The following is a 22414-nucleotide window of genomic DNA, read 5'->3' as shown; positions in this document are numbered from 1 at the left end:
CTCTTTATCCTCTTCTAGAACTATCCCCACTCCCCATCTTTTAATTTTTCTTGACATTGACTTTTTTTTTTACGGATTTTATTCACTTACTAATGAGAGATCGAGAGAGAGGCAAAGGGAGGGAGAAGCAGGCTCCATGCACCGGGAGCCCGATATGGGATTCGATTCCGGGTCTCTAGGATCGCGCCCTGGGCCAAAGGCAGGCGCTAAACCGCTAAACCCAGGGATCCCCGATAAACAAGGATATTAAGTCTGTTCTGGCCACTTCATCCCAGTGAAGGCTCAGATGTGATTGTGGGCGGAGACTTCCAGAGGCTCTTTGCAGATCTGTGGAGGGTTGGCTGACACCACGTCTGTCCTGAGAGGGCACTGGCTGAGGGCTTTGCATATACTACCTAATCGTTCAATCCTCCATCCAGCCTTGCGCAGCAGTTGCTACCCTTTATTTTCCCTATTTCACAGATGAGGAACCGAGCCTCCGAAATTAAATCAGTCCCAAGACCTCCAGCCAGGGAGTAAAGAGGAACCTAAGCAGGTTGGCTCATACTCCTCAGATGGCAGGGGGCGCTGTTGCCTGGACGGAGGAGTCTAGCTCCCCCCCTCCCCCCCACAGCCACCAGCCCCCAGTTCCAGGAAGGAGGGGCTTCACCACCCAGTGACCAAGATCTGGCCGCCCCTGGCTTAGGGAGATGAAGTTATCAGCCCATGTTGCCCAGTTTCTTCATATGTAACGTGGGCATAATTGTGACACTCACTTTGGGACTGCTCTGTGGAGATTTAAAGTGGATCCCGACCCATTCCAGGTGATCTTCCAGGCACTTTACCCACTTCCCATAGATGTTCATGTTCCAGAAAGGCAAGATGACTAGCCAGGGCCACTCAGGCCCAGGGAGCATTCCCAGGCCCCTGTATCCAGCTGTGGGCTTCCCCATGTGTGTACCTCTGCACTGACAACCCCAATCTGTCTAAGGTGTCTGTGGTGTCTGTGTTCAGCTGGGGGTAGGGGGTCATGGGGGAAGTAGGTGTCACTGAGTCATTCAGCTGGCCCTCCTGGCAGCCAGGCCATGGTGGGCAAGGCATGTGAAGCTGCTTGTGTCACAGCTGGTGTATCAGATAGTCCCCTTGTCAGTATTGACTCATCTGTGCGTGGCCCCTGGCTGTCTGCAGGGACACCATCTGTGAATCCTGGGCTAGCGCCCAGGGAACTTTCTGGAACTCCAGCTGTTATACATGGGTATGAGATAGGGGTGAGGTTTGAGGTCTCTGAAGCCCTCTGTCAGGTGTGTCTGGCTCTGCTATTTCTGGCCTGTGACTTCTCAGGCTTTGGTTACCATGTCTACAAAATGGGAACAACAAATCATAGCTGGTGAAGTTGACCCAGGGATTAGATGACATGTATGAACATGCCCAGCTGTGTTGTGCCCACAGCACAAGGGCCTGATACACAAAAGGTACTAAGTCCAGGTCAGTGAGATGAATAAGTGAATTGAGCCTTTTTATTTATTTTTATTTCTTCCCAAGTAGGCTCCACCCCAGTGTGGGGTTTGAACTCACAACCCCGAGGTCAAGAGTCGCATGCTTTACTGATGGAGCCAGCCGGGTGCCCCCAAATGAAATGAACCCTACAACAAAGGAACTGGGGTATGGGGGCTGTTGTGTGAGGAGAGCGGGGGATATACTGAAACCCAACCAAGTTCCCTCTGCAACCCTTTGCTACTAGAGGGAGGGAGAAAGGTATGGGGTCCCACAGAGTAAGGGTGGGTATGGAGGGGAGGGGAAGACTATCTGCATTGCCCCTCTCCTGGGCAGACCACTGTTTTGGAGAGAATAGAACACACAGGAAAGAAGCAGGATGGGGCCACAGATTCATTCAATCTGTCCCATCCAGGCAGGGATGGTAAAAGTGTTCTTACTGAGATCGGACTATATGCCAGACCTGTGCCAACCACTTTGCCTCTGCATTTCATGTTTTTATATCTTATAACAACTCTCATAAAGACATTATCCCTGCTCTGCACAGGAGGACGCTGGGGCTCACCCAAGATAAATGGGCAGAGGTGAAACGGCTAGCAAGTGGCAGAGCTGAGATTTGCAGGCTGGGCTGTCCTAGGTGTGTTCCAGACTCAGTTGCTCCTTCAAGCTCAGCCCAGAGGGCCGGGAGGACCAGGAAGTGGGAGTGGAGATGTCTCAAGGTCATGTCCTGCTCTTGGTTCCTGGGCCCCTGGTTATACCTAGGCTTGTGGTGAGTGTCTGGTCTGGTGGGGAGTGCCTGGGGCCTGACTGGCCCGTATGCATGCAGTTCCCTTGGCAATGAAGAAACATACTGAAGTCAAGAGTTCAGATTACTTGAGGGGAAACCCAGCCCTAATTCCTTGCATGGCTCCCTGCTGGGAAGGGTCGGAGCTCCGCTGCATACCTACCTTCCTGCTGGACGGTCAGGGGTTATTTTCAGTGGCAAGGTCAGGGCTGAGGTGGGTAGGAGGGGCTAAAAACAGCTCAGGCCAGGATTCCTGATGGGAAGTGGTTTGCTGGCTCTTGAGACTTGTGTCCTGACAGGAGGCTCAACCCACAACTCCCTTTTGCCACTGGATCTCATCCAGGAAGCTAGAGTCAGTATGGGATTGCCCAGGTCCCCAAGACCCTGGGGCGGCAGAAAGGACACATGTGGACAGGCCACCCCTCAGTTTCTAGCCCTTGCCTACCTTGAGGACCTCAAGGCCAGAGGGGCCTGCAGGAACCCCCTCATACTTACCTAGCCAGACCCTCCTCACTCCAAGGCTCTCTCAGATGTTGCCAAGGAAACTGATACAGCAGCCAGAGAACCCCACCCATGTCTCCATGGCAACCTACAACAACCCACTAGGATCTCCATTGGTGATGTCACCTGAGCCCTGAATGGGTGCCCTCACCCCCGCCACACTCATCACAATCAAACGTCAGAGTCTGACAGCAGATCCCTGTCACAAAGTACCTCATAGCCTGCCTGCCCCCAATCCTCACACACCCCAGACATGAGCAAGCTGGGCACCCTGACACCAGGAGAGGAGGCGAGAGCCAGGAGCCTGGAGGCAGAGACACGTCTAGAAACCAAGCTCCCCTATTACATCTCCTCCCCTCTGTGCCGGGGCACCCACCCTAGTTCTAAGGAGCAGGTGAGCTGTGGGCAGTGGGGGCACCAGGTGGTGGCTCATCCTACCCACCAGCCCCAGCCCTGCCCCAGCTATACTCTACACCTATGCTCCTCTAGATGGGAGTCTAAACTTCCGGGCCCTGCCTGCCTATACCCTGCCCTACAGGCCCAACTGGGGCTAGAGGGAAGGAAAGAGACGCCGAAGACTCTTCAAGGGGCTGAATCCGGCCCTGACTCTGGTCTAGTCCCACCAGTAGCCACTCTTGCTGCCCTCTGACACCTGTCTGCCAGGATTTCCCCAACTTTGGGCAAACTCCAGCCCAGGAGCCCAACCGCAGGAGCAGAAGGGCCAGGGCCAGGTATTTTTAGCAGAGTTGCTGGCAGCTGTCTGGAGGGTGCTGGGAGCTGAGGTGGTCTGAGTTCATGCTCTCCCTTCTCTGGGCTGGTATTCCGTCCCTCAGAAGCAGGCGCGCACCTCCACCTGCAGGACACTGCCAGAGCACCTCCCTTCCGGGACCCCCTCCCCAGACAGCTCCCCGCCTCCAGAGGCTCACGGTGACGGTGACGGTGCCGGTGACGCTAACGCCCACCCTGACCTCACCCTGACCGGCTCTTAGGTAGAACCTTGTACTTCCCAGGGCAGGCGGGGAGTAGAGGGGCTTGGCGCTGAGGCCTCTAGGCGCAGACTGAGGGTCCTCCGGTTCCAGCTCCCATACGGGCCTGGGGGGGGGGGGAGGGTGTCCGTAGCAGAGGAGGGTGAGGTCTGTCCAGCCGGTGTCGGGGGCTTGCTTGGGCCCAGGCCAGGGCTCGCGGGGAGCAAAGGGGGAGCTCACTGTTAAAGGGCCGGGGCTAACTTCCCAGAGGGGCGCTGGCACAGTGGCGGCGGCTTTCCCCCTTGACCCCCAGTCCAAACCCCTCCCACCCACCGTTCAACGCCGCTTGGCCCGCCCAGTCCGGTGGGGCGGGTCTCGGTGGGTGCGGGGTCCCGGCGGGGGAGCGGGGATTCCCCGGGGTGGGGGGGCCGACACGTCAGCCCCCGCAGCCGCGGGCACGGGGGCGGGCGCGGGGGCGGGCGCGGGGGCGGGGGCGGGCAGACGCTTAAATAGGCAGCTCGCGAGCGGGACCGCAGCGGACCGAGGAGGCGGCGGCGGCAGCGTCGGGCGTCCCGCGGCTCTGCGAGGGGACCGCGTCCGGGCCTGGAACCTTCTGGCCGAGCCCGCGCGCAGCGGGTGGGTGAGCGTCCCCGCGGGCCGGGCGGGGGGCGGGGGGTCGCAGCGCCCGGGGTGCGGGGGGCAGCTGGGAGCGGGGCGCGGGGACCCCCGGCCGGGAGGCTGACCGCGGCCCCCCCCCGCCCCCAGACGGCGTGGGGCGCGATGACCCTGAACGGCGGCGGCGGCGGCGGCGGCGGCGGGGGCCGGGAGCGCGAGCGCCGTCGGGGCAGCTCGCCCTGGGGCCCGGCGCCCCCGCTGCACCGCCGGAGCATGCCTGTGGACGAGCGCGACCTGCAGGCGGCGCTGGCTCCGGGCGCCCTGGCGGCGGCGGCCGGGCCCCGCGCCCAGGGCGCGCCCCTCGACTGGCCCGAGGGCTCCTCCGAGTCGCTCAGCTCGGGGGGCAGCGACTCCGACGACAGCGTTTACAAGGTGCTGCTGCTGGGCGCGCCCGGCGTGGGCAAGAGCGCCCTGGCGCGCATCTTCGGAGGTGTAGAGGACGGGCCTGAAGCCGAGGCCGCAGGTGAGCGGCCGGAGCATTCACGGGGGGGGGGGGGGGGGCGGGGGGCGGGAGGGAGGACCGCAGGCGCCACCAGCCGTGGCCTTCTGAGGCATTTTCAGAATCCTGTGTCTGCCTACCCATTTTGCAGATGGGGAAACCAAGGGAGAAGGAATCTCTAGCCCTTGGTGTGTGTGTGTGGGGGGTTGGGAAGGCCAGAGTAGAAGGCCGGGGCCATACCTAAGACAACTCTGTGGGATGGGGATAGGGCATCCCTTCCTGCCAGGGCTGGCAGAACACAGCCAGAGGGAGTTTCTAGAAGAGGCCTAGGTGATCAAGCCTTCCAAAGAATGTGACGGTCACTATTTAACTCAGGCTACCCTGGGGTCCAGGCAGCAGGTGGGCAGGGAACACGGGAGTGGCAACTCAGGCCGTCACTAGCTTGGGGAAGAGGTGTCTAGGTGAGGGTCAGGCACACCATGCCCTCTATGCCCCGCTTCCCAGCCCTGTCATTCTGTTCTCGTATAGTGGCCATCAGTGGAGGGAAAGGTTAGGGGGGCTGTGCAGTAGAGTTGGAGGGTGTGGCCAGAACAGGAAACCTGGCCCGTGGTGCACGCTGGCTTTTGGCAGCCAGCGGGTAACCTGACTTCTGGTCTCTTGCCTAGGACACACATATGATCGGTCCATCGTGGTGGATGGAGAAGAGGCATCACTCATGGTGTATGACATTTGGGAACAGGTAGGCTGTAGGCTGAGACCCAGGGCAGGGTGGGAGGGGTGACCTGGGGATAAGGGCCTGCTGAGAGTGACAGCCTTGTAGCCTGGGCATGAGAACTGTTGGGTAGATACGCATGTGTATGTCATCCCCAGGACAGCAGCCGCTGGCTCCCTGGTCACTGCATGGCGATGGGGGATGCATACGTCATCGTGTACTCAGTGACGGATAAGGGCAGCTTTGAGAAGGCTTCAGAGTTGCGGGTCCAGCTGCGGCGGGCACGGCAGATGGACGATGTGCCCATTATCCTTGTGGGCAACAAGAGCGACCTGGTGCGCTCTCGAGAGGTCTCCTTGGATGGTGAGCTGGGAGTGGGTCGGAAAGAGGAACATCCTGGCTGGGCTGTGGTCCATTCAATCTTGGCTCAGCTCAAGTCCCTGGGGATCATAAGTGGCTAAAAATGTTCAGGAAGAAAACTTGAGGGGGAGAGGGGGAAAGCTGCTGCCCTCCCACAGGACTCCCAGAGGGCTGAGAGGGTTGGGGGAAGGACCAGATGCCCTGGGGCAGAGGAAGCTGCTGGGCATGGAGCTGGGCCACTTTAGGGCCCTCTTCTCCTGTGGCCTTTGGCCTGGGCCTCACAGATGAGGGTTGAGGAGAGTGCTGGAAACGGGACTAGGAGGTCAGAGCATGGATTCAGGGCCAGGGCTAGTGTCCGAGTGTGGGCTTGCCCCTGGGGAGGATCCACTCCTCTTTGGTTGAGCATTCTCCTCTGTGGCCCCCAGAACTGAGTCCCTTAGAGGAACCTAGCATGACTTGGTGACATTCTCCTCCCAGTTTCACTGGTTATTCATCAAAGTATAATATCAAACCATGAGGGATCCCTGGGTGGCGCAGTGGTTTAGCGCCTGCCTTTGGCCCAGGGCGCGATCCTGGAGACCCGGGATCGAATCCCACGTCGGGCTCCCGGTGCGTGGAGCCTGCTTCTCCCTCTGCCTGTGTCTCTGCCTCCCTCTCTCTCTCTCACTGTGTGCCTATCATAAATAAATAAAAAAATAAAAAAAAAATAATATCAAACCATGAAATACTAAGGTGCCCGGCAAGTTCTCATTCTCTTGTGTTGACTACTGCAGCATTTCCGTTTAAGTATAAGACTTCAAATTATTTCAATAAATGAGTTTCCTTTTGTGGGCCTTTGTGAGCTCCTCAGCCACAGATACATTCTGCCGGTTGGGTGACCCAGCAATGCATTGGATCCTTTGTACGGGAGCTGGGTCTGTGTTTCTGGGAACCACCCAGGGCCCCTGACCCTTCCTTCCCTGGCCCCCAGATTCCTGAGTGGTAGCTGCTGTGGGGTGGCTGGGATTTGAGTGGGCTTCTCACCCACTTGGCTTTTGTTTAACTGGAATGTGTCTGTCCCCACCAGAGGGCCGGGCCTGTGCCGTCGTCTTTGACTGCAAGTTTATTGAGACGTCAGCAGCGCTGCACCACAACGTCCAGGCCTTGTTCGAAGGTGTCGTGCGCCAGATACGCCTGCGCAGGGACAGCAAAGAGGCCAATGCACGTCGACAAGCGGGTACCCGACGGCGAGAGAGTCTGGGCAAGAAGGCAAAGCGTTTCTTGGGCCGCATTGTAGCACGCAACAGTCGCAAGATGGCCTTTCGTGCCAAGTCCAAATCCTGCCATGATCTCTCAGTGCTCTAGACTTCACAGGCACATGCTGCATTGTGCATACAAATGGGCAGATTGGTGGGCTGGCCCAGTCAGCTGCCCTAGGTGCCTCAAGGCTGGCTCAGACTCTGGGCATACTCCACCTCATGGTCACGGACAGACAGACGGTGCTGCCCAGGCTGCTCCCAGTGGCCTTCAAGAACTGGGCCCACAGCGATGCATGTACAGGCCCGTGTGTGTCCCCCAGCAGCAGCCTGAGCCCAGCCCGTGGGGCAGGTCTGTGTGTGCGGACAGGACTCTACCTTTCTCCACACTTGGGGTGTGCATGCTCTGGAGGGAGGCTGTTCAGTGCAGTGGTTATTTGTTTACATGCAAACTTTTGTAATAAAGACTATTTCCTGATAGATAAGGGCTGTTGATTCTGTTTCCTCCCGATAGGGGGCTGTAAGAGCAGGAAGTGTTTCCAAGGTTGAGGGTTGGGGCCTCACTGCCCTACCCTAGCGTGTGGCCTTGACTATCCTAATATTTGGGCTCTGACATAGCCAGCTGGAGCAGAGTGGCAGGTGTGGGTTGTGACCTGATTGGAGATCCCAGCTGCCAGAGGAGACAAGAGCCCCTTCCAGCTCACTATCCAGAGTTTTCTCTTGCCCTGGGGCCTGGCATTGCCCAGCTGATAGAGTTCAGGCACCCCACTGTATGTAAGGGAAACTGAGGCTGTCTGAGGGACGATGCCATGTCTCAAGTCCCATGGCCAAACAAGAACCCCAGGTCTGGCTTCTGGGTTGGTATCTCCATCCTGCCTCCTCCCGAGGGGCTGGAAAGTTGCTGAGGTGGGGTATTTGTGGAGCACTTCAGAGACTCCCTGGCTGGGAAAGGAGGAGATGAGTGGCTGGGGCTGGGCTACTGAGCAAGGGGCCTCATTGTTCTCTTGGAAGGGCCAGGCCAGAGCATCCCATGCCCAGTACTGGCTCATGTGGTCTTGGCGGGAACAGATCCCTGGAGCCCTCCCTGCCTGGAACAAGAGGCCTTGCCTTTGCGTGGGAATGTGTGCATGTTTGCCAATAGCTGGAGGTGGGTCTGTCTCCTCACCACCCACACCACGCACAGGTGACTTCTAGGACTTTCCCTACATTGTTTCGGGAATGAGTATCTCCACTTGGCAATGGCAGATGGGGCACTAAAGCAATTGCCTGAGGTCACACATGTAGAAGTGGCTGAGAAGGGATTATAAGGGAAAGGAGGGGAACTGAATGGGAAAAATTAGGGAGACAAACCATGAGAGACTCCTGACTCTGGGAAACAAAAGGTTGTGGAAGGGGAGGTGCGTGGGAGGATGGGGTAAATTGGTGATGGACACTGAGGAGGGCACATGATGGGTTGAGCACTAGGTGTTATACTATATGTTGGCAAATTGAATTTAAATTTTAAAATATGTGTAAAAAAAAAAAAGTGGCTGAGTAGGGACTGGTATATAAGTCTGCTGGTTCCAGAGCCTGAAGGAGCCTGGGGCGAGGCCTGGGACGGTTTCTGAGAAGGTTCTGGGCAAGGATCCATGCATTTCCTCCCTTGGTTCAATTTATTTATTCCACAGGCCCCTAGGAGCTCTTGCCACATGGTTAGAACACCAACTGCAGTTGTTCAATGGCAGAAGGTGTCACACCTGTCTTGACTCACCCACATGTCCCCCAGGGCAATGTTAACTGCTCAAAGCTGCTGTCGCTTCCCACTCCCGCCCTGCAACATACTTAGAGGCATGGTTTTCTCAGAGCAGGTGAAGGTCCTAAGGCCTGAAGAAGAATCCAGGCCTTCCTGGCTCTGATACTTATTGGCTGTGTGACCCTGGGCAAGCCACTCAGTATCTCTGTGCCCTAATATGTGACATGGGGTCAATGCCCCTTCAGAATGGAATTGGGGGAATAATGAAGGCATATGCTTAGAGCAGTGCCAGAGACTCCTGCAGCAGCCCCACAGTGTCCTGCTCCAGGCTGCAGTGCCTGGAGTGCCTGAGTGACACTGAGGTAGGCGCTCAGCTTGCGGCAGCTCAGGGTCCCCTCATCCTCCAGATATGGGGTGGAAAGGACTCAGGGAAACCATGGGAAACTCCGGGACAAGGCTGCGCTGGCAACGGGATCCCTGACCCTTCCCACACACACCCCTTGCCGTGGACTCCCAGTCCCCAGAAGCTTCTCTGGGCTCCACTTGGCTGCCCTCAGTAAGGGAGGAGCCTCTAGCAAGCCCTGCGATTCCCTCAAGGTCACCTGAGCTGGTTCAATCTTCTCTTCCTTCTCAGAGGCACGAGACGGCCCGTTGTCCCTGCCCTGTCCGTGCCAGCAGCTAGTATGAGCCCTCAGGGGCCTCAGGGGATTTCACACTGGTCCCACTGGTGGGTGGTCTGGAGCCCCACATGCCCAGTTCAGGTCATCTTCATTTATCCTTCAGGTGCAACCACCAGCTCCTTGTTTTTGACCCAGGCAGAAGCTGCCAGGGCCAAGCAAGGGCAAGGTCACTACTGGGTCCTGAGACCTGTCCTGGAGGGGTCCCAGGCTGATGGGAGAGACAGACAGTGGCAATCTGGTGTCTCTTCTGCTCTGCTAGAGGTAGCACATGGCATGGAGTAGAGCGTATTCCCAGAAAAGAATCCCAAACAAACCTGAGAGCCCAGGGAAGGTTTCCTGGAGAAAGAAATATTTGAGCTGAGTACTGAAGCCTGAGCAGGTGCTCACCAGACAGATGAAAGGAAGGAAGGGCCTTCCAGACTAAAGAGACAGATTGGGCCAAGGTAGAGCTGTGGATGCTGGAACATGGGGGTGGGGTGGGTGGGTGGAGAAGCGGGATTGATTCTGGAACCACAGAATAAGAAATAATGTCCAAGGCCAGAGGGCCAAGAAGTACCCCCTGGGCTGTACAGGAATGGGCGGGGTGCCAGGCCGATGATCTCCCCACCTCCCGGGGCTGGCAGTCACGGATGCTGAGCAGCCCCCAGCTTTCCAAAGTCAATGAGTAACTTGGGGGCTGGGCAGGGCCAGGCCTGCTGCTGTGGGCCCAGCGCTGTTTTCCACTCCTGAGCGAGCGTGGCCGGCCCGCCTACCTGCTCAAGGGTCCGCCCTGCTCTACCCCACCCAGCCGGCCCCAGCGCTCCCTGGGGAAGCAGCCCTCTCGCCTGGCAGCTGGACCACGGGAGCCTGCCCTAGGCACCAGCGGGTGAGGGCGCTCGAGTGGAGGGGTGAGCAGGGCCGAGGCTGGGGTTGGTGGCGGGGGTAGGAAACACCGGCCCCATCCAGGCCTTGTTTGGGGAAGGAGTCCCAGGAAAGGCTGGAGTGGCCGTCCATGCTCTGCGTGCCCAGTTCCGTGCTGAGTGCTGGAAAACACCAGGATGAGGGCAGGGCTCCTGCCTGGGGGACTCCGTGTCTGAAGGATGGCAGTGGGTAGAAAAACAGGCCCCAAGACCCTGAACCATGGGTCCTCTGTTCCAGGAGGAATGGTCCTGTGGTCAAGTCCTGTGTGACCTTGGTCAGGCTTTGCCCTTCAGGCCTTGCCTACAACATGAGGCAACCGCAGGAAGTGACCCTCAGAGTCATCAGGGTCTTTCCAGTTCAAACTTTTGTGATACTCAGGGCTGCTGGGCTATTACCACTTTGGGATCTCTGTAAGAGCTGGGGAAGCTATGTGGGGAAGGAGACAATCAAACTCCCATGGAGATCCCCGTGGGGGCATGAGCCAAAAGGCAGGAGGGCAGGGCCTGGGGGCCTGAGTGGGCCTGGGTGAGGAGCTGCAGGCAGTGGGTAGCCACAGGCTCCTCCAAGGGGAGGAAGAGGCTATTCTGTCATGAGGTCCCTCTGGCTGCTGGTATGGAACAGGCCAAGTCAGGGGAGAAGGGGTGGGAGGAGGTTGGGGACCATGTCCAAATGGGTGTGATGGGGAGGGGCAGCTCTGAGAGTATGGAAGGACAGGGGACAGGAGGAGACCTGGCCCCCTTTCTTATAGTGACAGGTAGTAGGAGGTCCAAATGAGGAAGGGACATTTGTACCCTATGGGGACTGGGGAAGTCCTGGCTAGGCTGAGCGGGGATGGAGGGAGGGATGCTCTCCAGGAGGACAGTAATGGGAGGGACCCCCTGCCCACTGATCCTGGCTGGATCCTTACTGCCATGTCCCTCAGGCCGGTCCTCACCATGATCCCCACCTGGCTGTCACTGCTTTGTCTCTTCATAGCCCAGGTGAGCTGGGCCCTGCTCATCTCCTTCAGATCCTGGCCCTGGGTGTTGGCATCCTTGTCCCCCATTCCACCTGGACCAGTTGCACTGACCATAGAAGGGACTCATTGTGGGAGGGTGTCCAGAGCTGCCTGTAGGCCTGTTGGGGGATCAGGAGGTCAAAGGCCAGAGGGTGGATGGGCTAAGGGACAGCCAGGCCCATGGAGGGGCCAGAAGTCCACCTGTGACAGGAAGGTAAAGCCTGGAGACAAGGTGAGAATCCTCCCCCAGGTGTTCCCCGAGGCCCAGCCTGCAGACCTGTATGTGGAAGTCCCAGAAAACTATGGTGGAAATTTCCCTTTGTACCTGACCAAGGTGAGCTTAAGAGCTGGGGTGGGGGGGCCTGCCCTCCCCCCAAATTCTACTTCCCCTACCTCTAGCATTTCTATCTCTTTCTTGCTCTGCCTCTCTCTTTATCCTGCTTCCCAATCGGTATGTGATATAGTGTAAGTGACTAACAAAATTTCAATTCCAGAAGAAAATAGAGTTTTAATAAACTATTGGTGGTGGGGTTTCGAGCTTTAGAAAGGAGGTTCAGGGAGTACTGGGGAGTGTCAGGAACAGGGGAAAGAGCTCTGGCTTTGCATCTTGGGCCTGCTGTTTACTGGCTGTGTGACTTCAGGCAAGCGCTGGCCCTCTCTGAGTTTCAGTTTCCCCCCATTAGGTGGAGGGGTGTCCCACTGCCTTTACTTACCTCTGTTCTCCCCCGCAGCTGCCACTGCCCCCTGAGGAGACTGAGGGTGAGATCGTGCTGTCAGGGAACCCAGGCGTGGCCGCCGAGGGCCCCTTCGCTGTGGATCCAGAGTCCGGCTTCTTGCTGGTGACCAGGGCCCTGGACCGAGAGGAGCAAGCGGAGTACCGGCTTCAGGTATGACAGGCCGGATGTGGGGGAGAAGAGTGAGCGCCGGGCAGGGCGCTGACGGGGTTTCCTGCCAGGTCACCCTGGAGACTGAGGTTGGACACGTCCTGTGGGGCGCACAGCCTGTGCTTGTGCGTGTGAAGGATGAGAACGACCAGGTGCCCCACTTCTCTCAGTCCATCTACACCTTTCAGCTGAGCCAGGGCACCAGGCCCGGTGAGTGATGAGAGAACAGGGAGGAAAGAGTTGGCTGACCGTTGGCGTAAGGACAGGGCAGCCAGGGTCCAAGCTGCCCCCTTCCATTTCTGTCCCATCCCACTGCCCCCCACCCCCCCAGAGTCCTCCAGTCCCATCCGCTCTTGGCCTCAGTTTGCTCCTCTACAAATTGGGGTGAAAGGCTATGGCTCGCCTCCAGAGTCCTGATACGATGATGGGTATGGAAGGTAGTAGCAGGGAGGGACGGGGAGGCGTAGGACTCTCCCTAACCCCTGCATCCCTTATGGTTTGCCCTCTCCACCCACACCAGGCATCCCCTTCCTCTTCCTTGAGGCTTCGGACGAGGATGAGCCAGGTACAGCCAACTCAGATCTCCGATTCTACATCCTGAACCAGGCCCCAGCCTGGCCTTCCCCAGACATGTTCCAGCTGGAGCCTCGGCTGGGGGCTCTGGCCCTCAGCCCTGAGGGTGAGCCTGAGCTGGGTGTGATGAGGGGAAAAGGTCAGGGAAAGCTGGGGAAGGCGGCAGGTGAGCTTAGTAGTAGGATGGCTTGGAGCTTGAGAAATGAAGAAGAAAGTAAATTCTTTTTTTTTTTTTTTAAGATTTTATTTATTCATGAGAGGCATAGAGACAGAGGCAGAGACAGAGGGAGAAGCAGGCTCCTGGCAGGGAGCCTGATGCGGGACTCAATCCCAGGACCCCGGGATCATGCCCTGAGCTGAAGGCAGACACGCAACCACTGAGCCACCCAGGGGCCCCCAGGAAAGAGTGTTCTAGGCAGAGGGTGGCAAGGCAAAAGACTTGAACCATGCATGGAGAGAAAAAGTGGTGTGAATGGAATACCTCAGCCCTACGCTCTGGACACCCGAGCCTAAGCAGTGAGGAGAGGAGTGACATGAGGGTCTGTAGCCTATGATGTTGCTGGGAGACCTTTGGGCTGATTGTAAGATCAGCCTGGACCTGGGATGAGACCCAGATCTGGGAGTTCAGACCAGAGGCACAGGATGGGGGTGGAAAGAAAAGCTAACCATACATCTACCCGCCCAGTCAGCCCTTCACCCACCTACCACCCAAACACATACACACCCCATCTATTCAAATATCTATCCAAACTAGCCCATCCACACACCCAACTCCCTATCCACATACCTAGTCAACCATCCATTCATCCATCTGGTCATCTACTCATCTACCCATCCACGCATGTACCCCCCATCCTCATCCTAGTCGTCTGGTCCACCAACCATTCATTGTGTAGATAGATATGGAAATGACTTTGCAAACGTTCAAGCCCTGCTTGGGTGCTCACTGTGGTGCTAAAAGTCCTTCTCGCCCTTGGTCCAAGAGAGTATCCTGAACACCTGCCACACGTTTGGCTTGGTTATTTGGTGCCTTGTTAAGAAGGAAGCCCTGGACTCCTGCTCAGCTGACCACTCTGCCCCTTCTAGGAAGCACCAGCCTAGACCGGGCTGCAGGAGGGCCCTACCAGCTGTTGGTGCAGGTCAAGGACATGGGTGACCAGGCTTCGGGCCACCAGGCCACAGCCACTGTACATGTCTCCATAGTAGAAAACACGTGGGTGCCCCTAGATCCTGTCCACCTGGCAGAGAATCTCAAAGTTCCATACCCACACCACTTCGCCCAGGTGAGTAAGTACCTGTCAGTCGCTGAAGTAGCCCCAGGAATGGTACAGCAGGAATCTCAAGATTTGGAGGGTAGGTCTGAGGCCAGCCTGACCCCTGTTCCTCCCCTACCTATGTTCATCCCTCTACTGTCCCCATCAGTTCCCATTATGGAATAGGGTATCCAGGGCCCCGAGACCAGGCCCACAGCCCCTCACCGGCTACCCTCTGGCAAGTGTGGCCCTGGGGCCTGACCTGACCTTGCCCCAGGCTTCCTCAGGGAGAACAGCTGCCACCTCCCTGCTGCCACGGGGATTGTCACCCAGGCTTGGAATGTCTCAGACCTCCTTGAGGAATGCCCTGGGGTCAAGCCCAGCTCAGAGGCTGGAGAGTAAAACAACCTGGTCATTCAGCACTTTGAGCGGGGGCCAGGCTTGGACCAGGCCCACCACGGACTTACTACAATAAGTGTCCCAAACAAAGGGGCCCTATCTGGACTCCAGGGACGATAGTAGCTTGCCTGAGGTCCCACAGTAGCAGGGGCCCAGGCTCCCCACCCAGGAATAGAAGAGCTGACGTGGGCTGCTCCGGCCCACCTCCTCCCGGGGTGCCCTTGTTCTGTGTCCCACTCCCAGGTCCACTGGAGTGGGGGAGATGTACATTATCACCTGGAAAGCCAACCCCTGGACCCTTTGATGTGGATGCCGAGGGGAAACTCTACGTGACCGAGGAGCTGGACCGAGAAGCCCAGGCTGAGGTGAGGTGAGGGGGCAGCCAGGAGCGCAGGCTGAGGGAGGCCTGGTCACTGTCCGGTTGGCTTCTGGGGGTATCCTGTCCCCCACAGGCACTGAGGCAGTGGAAGGGCACCCGGAAGAGCCAGAGCTGGCCACCAGAAGGGCACCTAGACCCAAGCCAGCCTGGAGCTGCCCGTGGGCTTCATCTGAGGCCCCCCCTGCCCACTTCAGTTCCTGCTCCAGGTGCAGGCTCGGAATGCCCGTGCTGAGGACTACACAGAACCTCTGGAGCTGCGTGTGGTAGTGACAGATGAGAACGACAATGCGCCTGTCTGCCCGCTGTGGGACTCCCCGATCAGCGTTCCTGAGCTCAGCCCCCCAGGTGGGCCATGGGCCCAGTCAGGGGATGCGGGAGGGTGGAAGCCCTTACAAACCGTCCCATCTTGCTCCTCTCTGGGATGGGGTCAGCCTCGGGCCCCGTTATCAATGTCCCTACCTTCCCACGAGCTCAGGTTAGGTCCAGCACAGAAGAGGACTGAGGCCTCCAGATTGGGCTGAGGTCCCACCGGGGGGGTGCTGTCTTTGCAGGCACTGAGGTGACTAGGCTGTTGGCAGAGGACATGGATGCCCCCGGTTCCCCCAATTCCCACATTGTGTATCAGCTGCTGAGCCCTGAGCCTGAGGAGGAAGCAGAGGGAAGAGCCTTCGAGCTGGACTTCACCTTGGGCAGCGTGACCCTGAGGGATGCCCCCCTCCGAGCTGGCCAGAACATCCTGCTTCGGGTGATGGCTGCTGACCGAGGAGGAGCCGAGGGCAGTAAGTGCCCTGCTGGGGACCCAGGCTCCCTCCTTCTCTCAGGCTCCCTCTTCTCAACGTACCCTCTCCTGCCTCAGGCCTCAGCAGCACATGTGAGGTGGCTGTCACAATCACAGATATCAATGACCATGCCCCCGAGTTCGCCACATCCCAGGTAAGCAGGAACAGGAGAGGACACCTTGGGAGGGCACCGATGAGGGGCTCATAGCCCCTCCCCATCTCTCCAGATTGAGCCTGTAAGCCTCCCTGAGGATGCAGAGCCAGGGACTCTGGTGGCCACGCTCATGGCCACCGATGCCGATCTTGAGCCTGCCTTCCGCCTCATGGACTTTGCCATTGAGGCGGGGGATGTAGAGGGAACCTTCGGCCTGGATTGGGAGCCAAACTCCAGTCACGTCCAACTCCGACTCCTCAAGGTAAGGGGCTGGGAATGGGGGGCGGGGGGCGCACATATACCCACATTCATGCACAAGTGTGCCATGCCCTGGCCCAAACAGTGACCCAGACCCCATTGATTCTAGAACCTCAGCTACGAGGCAGCTTCAAGCTACGAGTTGGTGGTGGTGGTTCGAAATGTGGCTGAATTGGTGGGGCCAGGCTCAGGCCCCGGAGCCACAGCCACAGTGACTGTGCTGGTGGAAAGGCTGGTGCTACCCCCCAAGTTGGACCAGGAGAGCTACGAGGCCAGTGTCCCAGTCAACACCCCAGCTGGCTCCCTCCTGCTGACCATCCAACCCTCAGACCCCATAAGCAGTCCCGTCAGGTGAGCCAGAAGCCCGCCCTTGCCTGAGCAGGACCTCCCCTGCTCCTAAGGGAGGACCCCAGGGCCTCAGAAGGGACTCACATTATCTATGGTCTGGAATATTCCTCAAACCATAGCTGATGCCAAAGTTGTGACTCCTGAGGGTGAGTCAGAGCTAGATGAGTTGGATAGGGCATGGAGAGGAGTGTTAGGGCTCCATCCAAGCTCAAATGATGCCTCCCATGCTGTCCTGGATGGGACCCCCCATTTCCTTCCATGACAGGGTCTGTGCCCTGGCCCCCAGGCCCCTTTGTGGGGTGATCTGAGGTGGAGTTGAGTCAGTTGAGTCAGGTCCCCCAGGCTCTGATAGATACCCCCCTCCACAGTATCCATGATTCAAGCCCTGTCCCTCGACAAGTCCTTAAAGCTGGGGAGAGAGACTAGGCACCCAGGGCACTGCTGCCCGCCACGAGTCACGGAGAGGATGTGACACTTGAACAGGTCACGTGGCCCTGGGGGGGGCATCTCTGAGTAAGACCCCATATATGGTCCCAGTGCCTCCCTGCCCTCCGTCTTCTCTGGGCCTCAGGTTCTCCTTGGTCAATGACTCCGAGGGCTGGCTCTGCATCAAGGAGGTCTCGGGGGAGGTGCACACAGCCCGGCCCCTGCAAGGGGCCCAGCCTGGCGACATGTACACAGTGCTCGTGGAGGCCCAGTATGAAGGTATGGCCAGGCAGGGGTGGGGCTTCTGGAGGCAGAGTAAGCCTCAGGCCGAGGGAGAGGTGGGAAGGGCTGAGCTTTCTTCCCAGGGTCCTTTCTGGCATCCGCTGCCCCAGGCAGGAAAGAGGAATGAGGGCTGGGGCCAGTGTCAGTCTCTGAGATGCCTGGCCTCTGCTTCCCCTCTCAGGCCACCCTCTTCCCTGGACACTTAATAGTCCTCCGACCTTGCCCCTTAGTCCTGGAGGGCCTCTCAGGCTCCAGACATGGGCTAGGAGCAGAGGCTGTGGGCCAGGAGGTGGAAGGAGTGCCAGGGGCTGCGTTATGGCAGGTGAGCCAGGACGTGAGCCCGAGTGGGACACTGAAGCCAGATATGGAGGACTCCGAATGCCAAGTTGAATGGATCAAAAGCTGGCCCAGGGGTGGGTATGTCAGAGGCAGGTGTCCGCTCTGGGCTGGGCTGTCCTGTGGTGGACGACAGGCTCGGCAGAGTGAGCTCACCCACAGTCAGGGCATCCCGACATTGCTGGGCCCTGATGCCAGCAGTTGGTTGGGGGGGGCAGTGAGGGCAAGCCTGGCATCCAGAAAGCACAGCAAGGCCCGGCAGCCATTGGGATAGTGAGGGGGCAAGGCGTCCCTTGAGGCAGAGACAGGGGCGAGGATGCGGATGGGGATGTGGAGGAGGACCGGGTGGAGCAGGTGGCAGACAGCGGGGGACCACGGGCTGGGCGCTAGCTCAGCGCTGCCTCTTCTGCAGATGAGCCAACGTTGAGCACCTCTGCAAGCCTCGTGATCCGCTTTCTGAAGGCCCCTTCTGCCCGGGCCCCAGCTCTGAACCCCGTACCCACCCGCCACCTCTGCACACCCCGCCAGGACCACGGCGTGGTTATCAGCGGACCCAGCGAGGACCCTGACCTGGCTGATGGGCATGGTCCCTACAGCTTTGCCCTTGGTCCCAACCCTACGGTGCAGCGGGACTGGCACCTCCAGGCTCTCAACGGTGTGTAGTGGGGAAGCACTGGAGACCGTGGCCGAAGCAGGACGCGGTGTGACACTCGGAAATGAGATGCCCTTGCACTATGCGGGGGGGCTGGGGTGTGAGCCAGGCCTAGGGCTTATCCAGGCTAGTGACTGTGGTCCCTGCTTATGGTCCCGCAGACTCCCACGCCTACCTCACCCTGGCCCTGCACTGGGTGGAGCCACGTGAACATGTAGTGCCAGTAGTTGTCAGCCACAATGCCCGGATGTGGCAGCTCCAGCTCCGAGGTAAGGCCAGGGCTCTGTGTGCCTGCAGTTCCTGGGGTGCCCTTTGGGATGCAGGGGGAGGGGCTGGGTACGCATGCCCACAGGCTCACAGGCTGTACAAATGCCTGTGCGTGCCTGCTCATCTGTGGCCAGGCACCCCGATGCATGTGCACAGAGCCACCCCCACACACACATAAATACACATGTGTGCATGAGAACGGATGTTAGCCGGCTGCGGTGGGGCCTCCCAGCAGCTGGAGAGCCTGCCCCCACGGCCTTTATCTTCCTCCCCCGCCCCCAGTGGTAGTGTGTCGCTGCAACGTGGAGGGGCAGTGCATGCGTAAGGTGGGCCGCATGAAGGGCATGCCCACGAAGCTGTCTGCAGTGGGCATCCTCGTGGGCACCTTGATGGCGATAGGTAATGGATGCTGGGCTTGAGGGGGGGGTGGCCGGAGTTACAGCCTCCAGATGCATGGCTCCCTGTCCCGTGGTGGCCCCCGGGGCTGGAGCAGGAACCCCACAACTCTCCTAGTCATCATCATCATCGATAACAGCATTAACCATTACGTTATTACACGCTGACTGTGTAATACAGGATTATTGCACTGAATGCTCCTCACAAACCTGAGGTAGTTGTGGCATCTCCCCATTTTCCAGATGAGGTCACTGAGGCTCAGAGAAGTTAAGTGACTTGTCTGAGGTCACCCAGACAGAATGTAGCAGAGCCCAGGTCTTTCCAGCCTAATCCCTTTAGTCCAAGCCTCCCTCTTTATCCCCTTGATTTCTTTAGCCCTCTAGATTTTTCCCTGGCTGGTATTTTTTGTTGTTGTTCCTAGTACAATGCTACCATGTGCCTTTCTCTCAGAGTCCATGGGAACAGCTCACTGGCTCCCAGATGACTCCCACTCAAACCGTTCCCCAGAGAAGGGGACTTTGGAGCCTGGGGTGGCCTGGGCAGCTGCAGGCCAAACAATCAGGCTTCTTCCGACACCAGGACCACAGTCATTTGCAGCCCAGCCGTGGGGATGCTGTCTAGGAAATCTTGATTCCTTGTTAAACGAATACCAATGGCAGGTGATGGACAAGTGTCCGGCCCCTTCTGAGAGCTGATCCATCCCTCTTGGGCCTCTCAGGCATCTTCCTCATCCTCATCTTCACTCATTTGACCCTGGCAAGGAAGAAGGACCTAGATCAGCCAGTGGACAGCGTGCCCCTGAAGGCTGCAGTGTGAATGGTCCAGGCAGCCCCAGCGGAGAGCTTGGCCTCTACCTCCATCGGAGTCCACTGGGGGAGGGCCCAGCACTGCCCATCAATGGGGCGGGGGGCGGCTAGGACAGATAGAGCCCCTTTACCTGCCCGGGGGTGGAGGCAATGTCACCAGACAAATCTGTAGAGCCTGAACACTGACTTTATGGGCTGCCCATGGGAATCCTCCAAATGGTGACACATTTGTCCAATAATAAAGCCTCAGAGAGCAGGGCATGGGCTACACCTGTATCTCGGTGTCTTGTACGTGTGTGCATCACCCACGTCAATCTTTCCCATCTCCTGCTGCACAGAAAGGGTCTAGGGGATTGAGGGAGAAGCCTGGGTCCCTTGTGAGGAGGGACATGGGGGCAGCATTTCAGCTCTTGGTAAAAACTTGAGGTGGGGGGAAGGTTGGTCATTTCTGTGAGCATTTGGAGCCGGCGGCTGTAGACCCTGGATGGGTCAACGCTGACTAGGCGAAGGTTGAAGACGGCGTCCTTGAGAGTGTATTCTGTGTTTCTTGGGACGTATATGCTAGGGGAGGGCGCCCGTGAGTCTATGTCATGGTTTGTGTATGAGCACACAGCTGTGTCTGCATGAGTTGCCTGCATGTGGGTGGGCAGAGGTCCCACAGTCTTAAGAGGGGTCTATGCAGGAATCATGAGAGTCTAATAGGGCTGGAACAGAGAGCTGAGGTAGGGAATGGGTCCCTCTGCCCCAGCACAGGCCCCAGCACACCTCTGGGTTTCATCCACAGGATGGTGAGTGCATGGGGGCGGGCTCTGCAGACAGAGAAAGAGCAATCACTCAGAGGGACAGGAACCCCCCTGGCTCATCCTGGAGCTTCCCCTGCCCCGAGTGAACCCCTTCCCCTGACCCAAGGGTAAGCCATGGCCCTGGTGCCCTTTGAGCCCTGACCATACCTCCAATTTTTGGCCCTTGACTGACCCTAGACACATGCTGATCCTCCATGTACCCATCCCAATGGTCTCTGGGGAGCCAGGGTGGGACTTGCCGTCCCAGGCACCCTGAGCTGATGATGGTAAATCACGGGGAAGGGAGAAAAACAACCTCTGTGGGGCCCAGGCCCTATTTTTAGGAGATAATCTCTCCACTCCTGGCAGATTCTGTGGGATGGGGGCCAAGTCCAGCCAAGAGAGATGGGGTAGGCATCCTGGCTGGCCTGAAGAGTCTGAGAGAGTCACAGAGGATCCCCTGAGGCTGGTTCCAGCCATCCTGGGCCCAGCTCACACACACACACACACACACACACACACACACACACACACACACACACACGTGAGTTGCTGACTACTGCAGTCTAAGCAGAGCTTGCCACCCCTCTCCCAGCTCTCCCAGGATCCTCTACTCAGCCTGCATCCACTTAGAAGTCTCCAGGGTGCAAAGCTCTTCAAAGGTGGCATCCCTTCTAATCTTCCCACCAACCTGCGAGCGCAGGATTAATGGCCCCTTTTGCCAGTGGAGTTTCTTGAAAGTCAGAGAGGTTAAGGGCTGTGGCTGAGAGTCTTGGAAGCAGAGCGCAAGGTGGGACTGTCTGGCCAAGATTTGAGTTACTTCTCCTGAAGCATCCACAGCCCTCAGCTGGCCTCTGCTCCCACGAGATCCAACAGAAGGGCCTCAGAGATCAGCAGGCCAGCTCCTTCTTGTCAAGTTGGGAAAGTGAATCACGAAGAGGTGAAGGGACCTTTCCAAGTCCAGCCAACCAGTGGGATGCAGCACCTACCCGGGACCCTGGAATCACCCTGCTCTCTGGGTCTTTATTCTGGATGGATGGATAGTAGATAGGTGGGGTGACTGAGTGGATGGATGGGCAGGTTGGTGGATTACAGATGGGTAAATGGGCGGATAGGAGGAGGGCTGGTAAGCAGATCAGTGGGGTGCCAACAAAGGAAAGAGTGGACGACAGGACACCAGGGAAAATTAAAGCACCTGCCTCAGTTTGCAGGCTTTTTTTCCTTTGGCCTCCAGGTCTCAGGCCATGCTCTGATAGTGTCAGTTCTGGGGCTGGCCATAAGGTCCAGAATCCCCAGGGACATAGATTCACTTTCCCCCAGAGTCTGTGGACATAAGCCTCTCCTTGATCCCCAGGCTATTCCATAGAGGAAAGTGAGGGTCGGGTGGGGGCATGGCTTCTCCTGGGTCTCAGAGGGAGAGAAACACAGAGCCAGCACCGGTTTGTGGACAGGGCCGTGGGTCAGTGAGTGCTAGTGGACTACACTGGGGACGTGGGCCTCATTCTGCAGGCAGGCCCTAGCTGCTAAGGCAAGGTGAGGACTAGCTGTGGCTCACTGTGATCCATGCTCCGCCCCATCTTTGCTGTGTGTTCTCAGATGAGTCACTTCACCTCTCTGAGCGCTGGTTTACTTGTTTCTTTGTTTTTTTAAATTTTATTTAAATATTCTTGAGAGACACAGAGAGAGAGGCGGAGACACAGGCAGAGGGAGAAGTAGGCTCCATGCAGGGAGCCCGATGTGGGACTCGATCCTGCGCAGACCCTCAACCACTGAGCCACCCAGGCGTCCCTGGTTTACTTGTTAATAAAATGGGCCTCACTAAAATGGAGTTGTTGAGAGGACTACATGAGATGATCCCCACAAAATGCGTCTAGCACAGTGCCGGGCACACAGTAGTTCAGCACCCATGGTTTTCCCTTGTGTGCAGACTGTGGGGGTACCTCCCACAGGTGCCTACAGCCACTTGTTCTCACATTCCACCCCATGC

At 58.0% G+C, this 22414-nt stretch overlaps 2 protein-coding genes across 3 annotated transcripts; both read left to right on the top strand.

Moving 5' to 3' along the window:
• Window positions 1–4238: 4238 nt before the first annotated feature.
• On the top strand, window positions 4239–7624 carry RRAD (RRAD, Ras related glycolysis inhibitor and calcium channel regulator). 2 transcript variants are annotated; one of them, XM_055306100.1, is made up of 5 exons: window positions 4239–4359; window positions 4489–4861; window positions 5503–5576; window positions 5708–5912; window positions 6976–7624. In XM_055306100.1, the coding sequence occupies exons 2-5, from the start codon at window positions 4504–4506 to the stop codon at window positions 7251–7253; spliced, it is 915 nt and encodes a 304-aa protein (XP_055162075.1). In that variant the 5' UTR covers window positions 4239–4359; window positions 4489–4503; the 3' UTR covers window positions 7254–7624. The 2 variants fall into 2 exon arrangements, with proteins under 2 accessions (XP_055162075.1, XP_055162074.1); XM_055306099.1 differs by having other exon boundaries at window positions 4256–4363.
• A 2674-nt stretch (window positions 7625–10298) lies between these two features.
• CDH16 (cadherin 16) lies at window positions 10299–19933 on the top strand. Its single transcript, XM_055306084.1, is given in 19 exon segments — window positions 10299–10421; window positions 11379–11436; window positions 11704–11787; window positions 12185–12340; window positions 12409–12547; window positions 12858–13016; window positions 13997–14193; window positions 14806–14848; window positions 14851–14927; window positions 15136–15286; window positions 15493–15720; window positions 15798–15874; window positions 15948–16136; window positions 16242–16483; window positions 17052–17185; window positions 17937–18179; window positions 18338–18445; window positions 18726–18842; window positions 19558–19933. Coding segments are annotated over 18 exon segments (2487 nt in total). The 5' UTR covers window positions 10299–10421; window positions 11379–11391; the 3' UTR covers window positions 19656–19933.
• Window positions 19934–22414: the final 2481 nt, after the last annotated feature.

The sequence above is a fragment of the Nyctereutes procyonoides genome, unplaced genomic scaffold (genome assembly GCF_905146905.1).
Source record: "Nyctereutes procyonoides isolate TBG_1078 unplaced genomic scaffold, NYPRO_anot_genome, whole genome shotgun sequence".
In the NCBI taxonomy this organism is placed as follows: Eukaryota; Metazoa; Chordata; class Mammalia; order Carnivora; family Canidae; genus Nyctereutes; species Nyctereutes procyonoides.
The sequence above is the reverse complement of the archived record's forward strand: the minus strand, read 5'-3'. Positions and strand labels throughout refer to the sequence as shown.

Coding starts and splice junctions, on each gene's coding strand:
- RRAD (XM_055306100.1), top strand. CDS start 4,504: ATGACCCTGAACGGCGGCGGCGGCGGCGGCGGCGGCGGGGGCCGGGAG. Junction 4,862..5,502: donor GCCTGAAGCCGAGGCCGCAG/GTGAGCGGCCGG, acceptor TCTCTTGCCTAG/GACACACATATGATCGGTCC. Junction 5,913..6,975: donor TCGAGAGGTCTCCTTGGATG/GTGAGCTGGGAG, acceptor TGTCCCCACCAG/AGGGCCGGGCCTGTGCCGTC.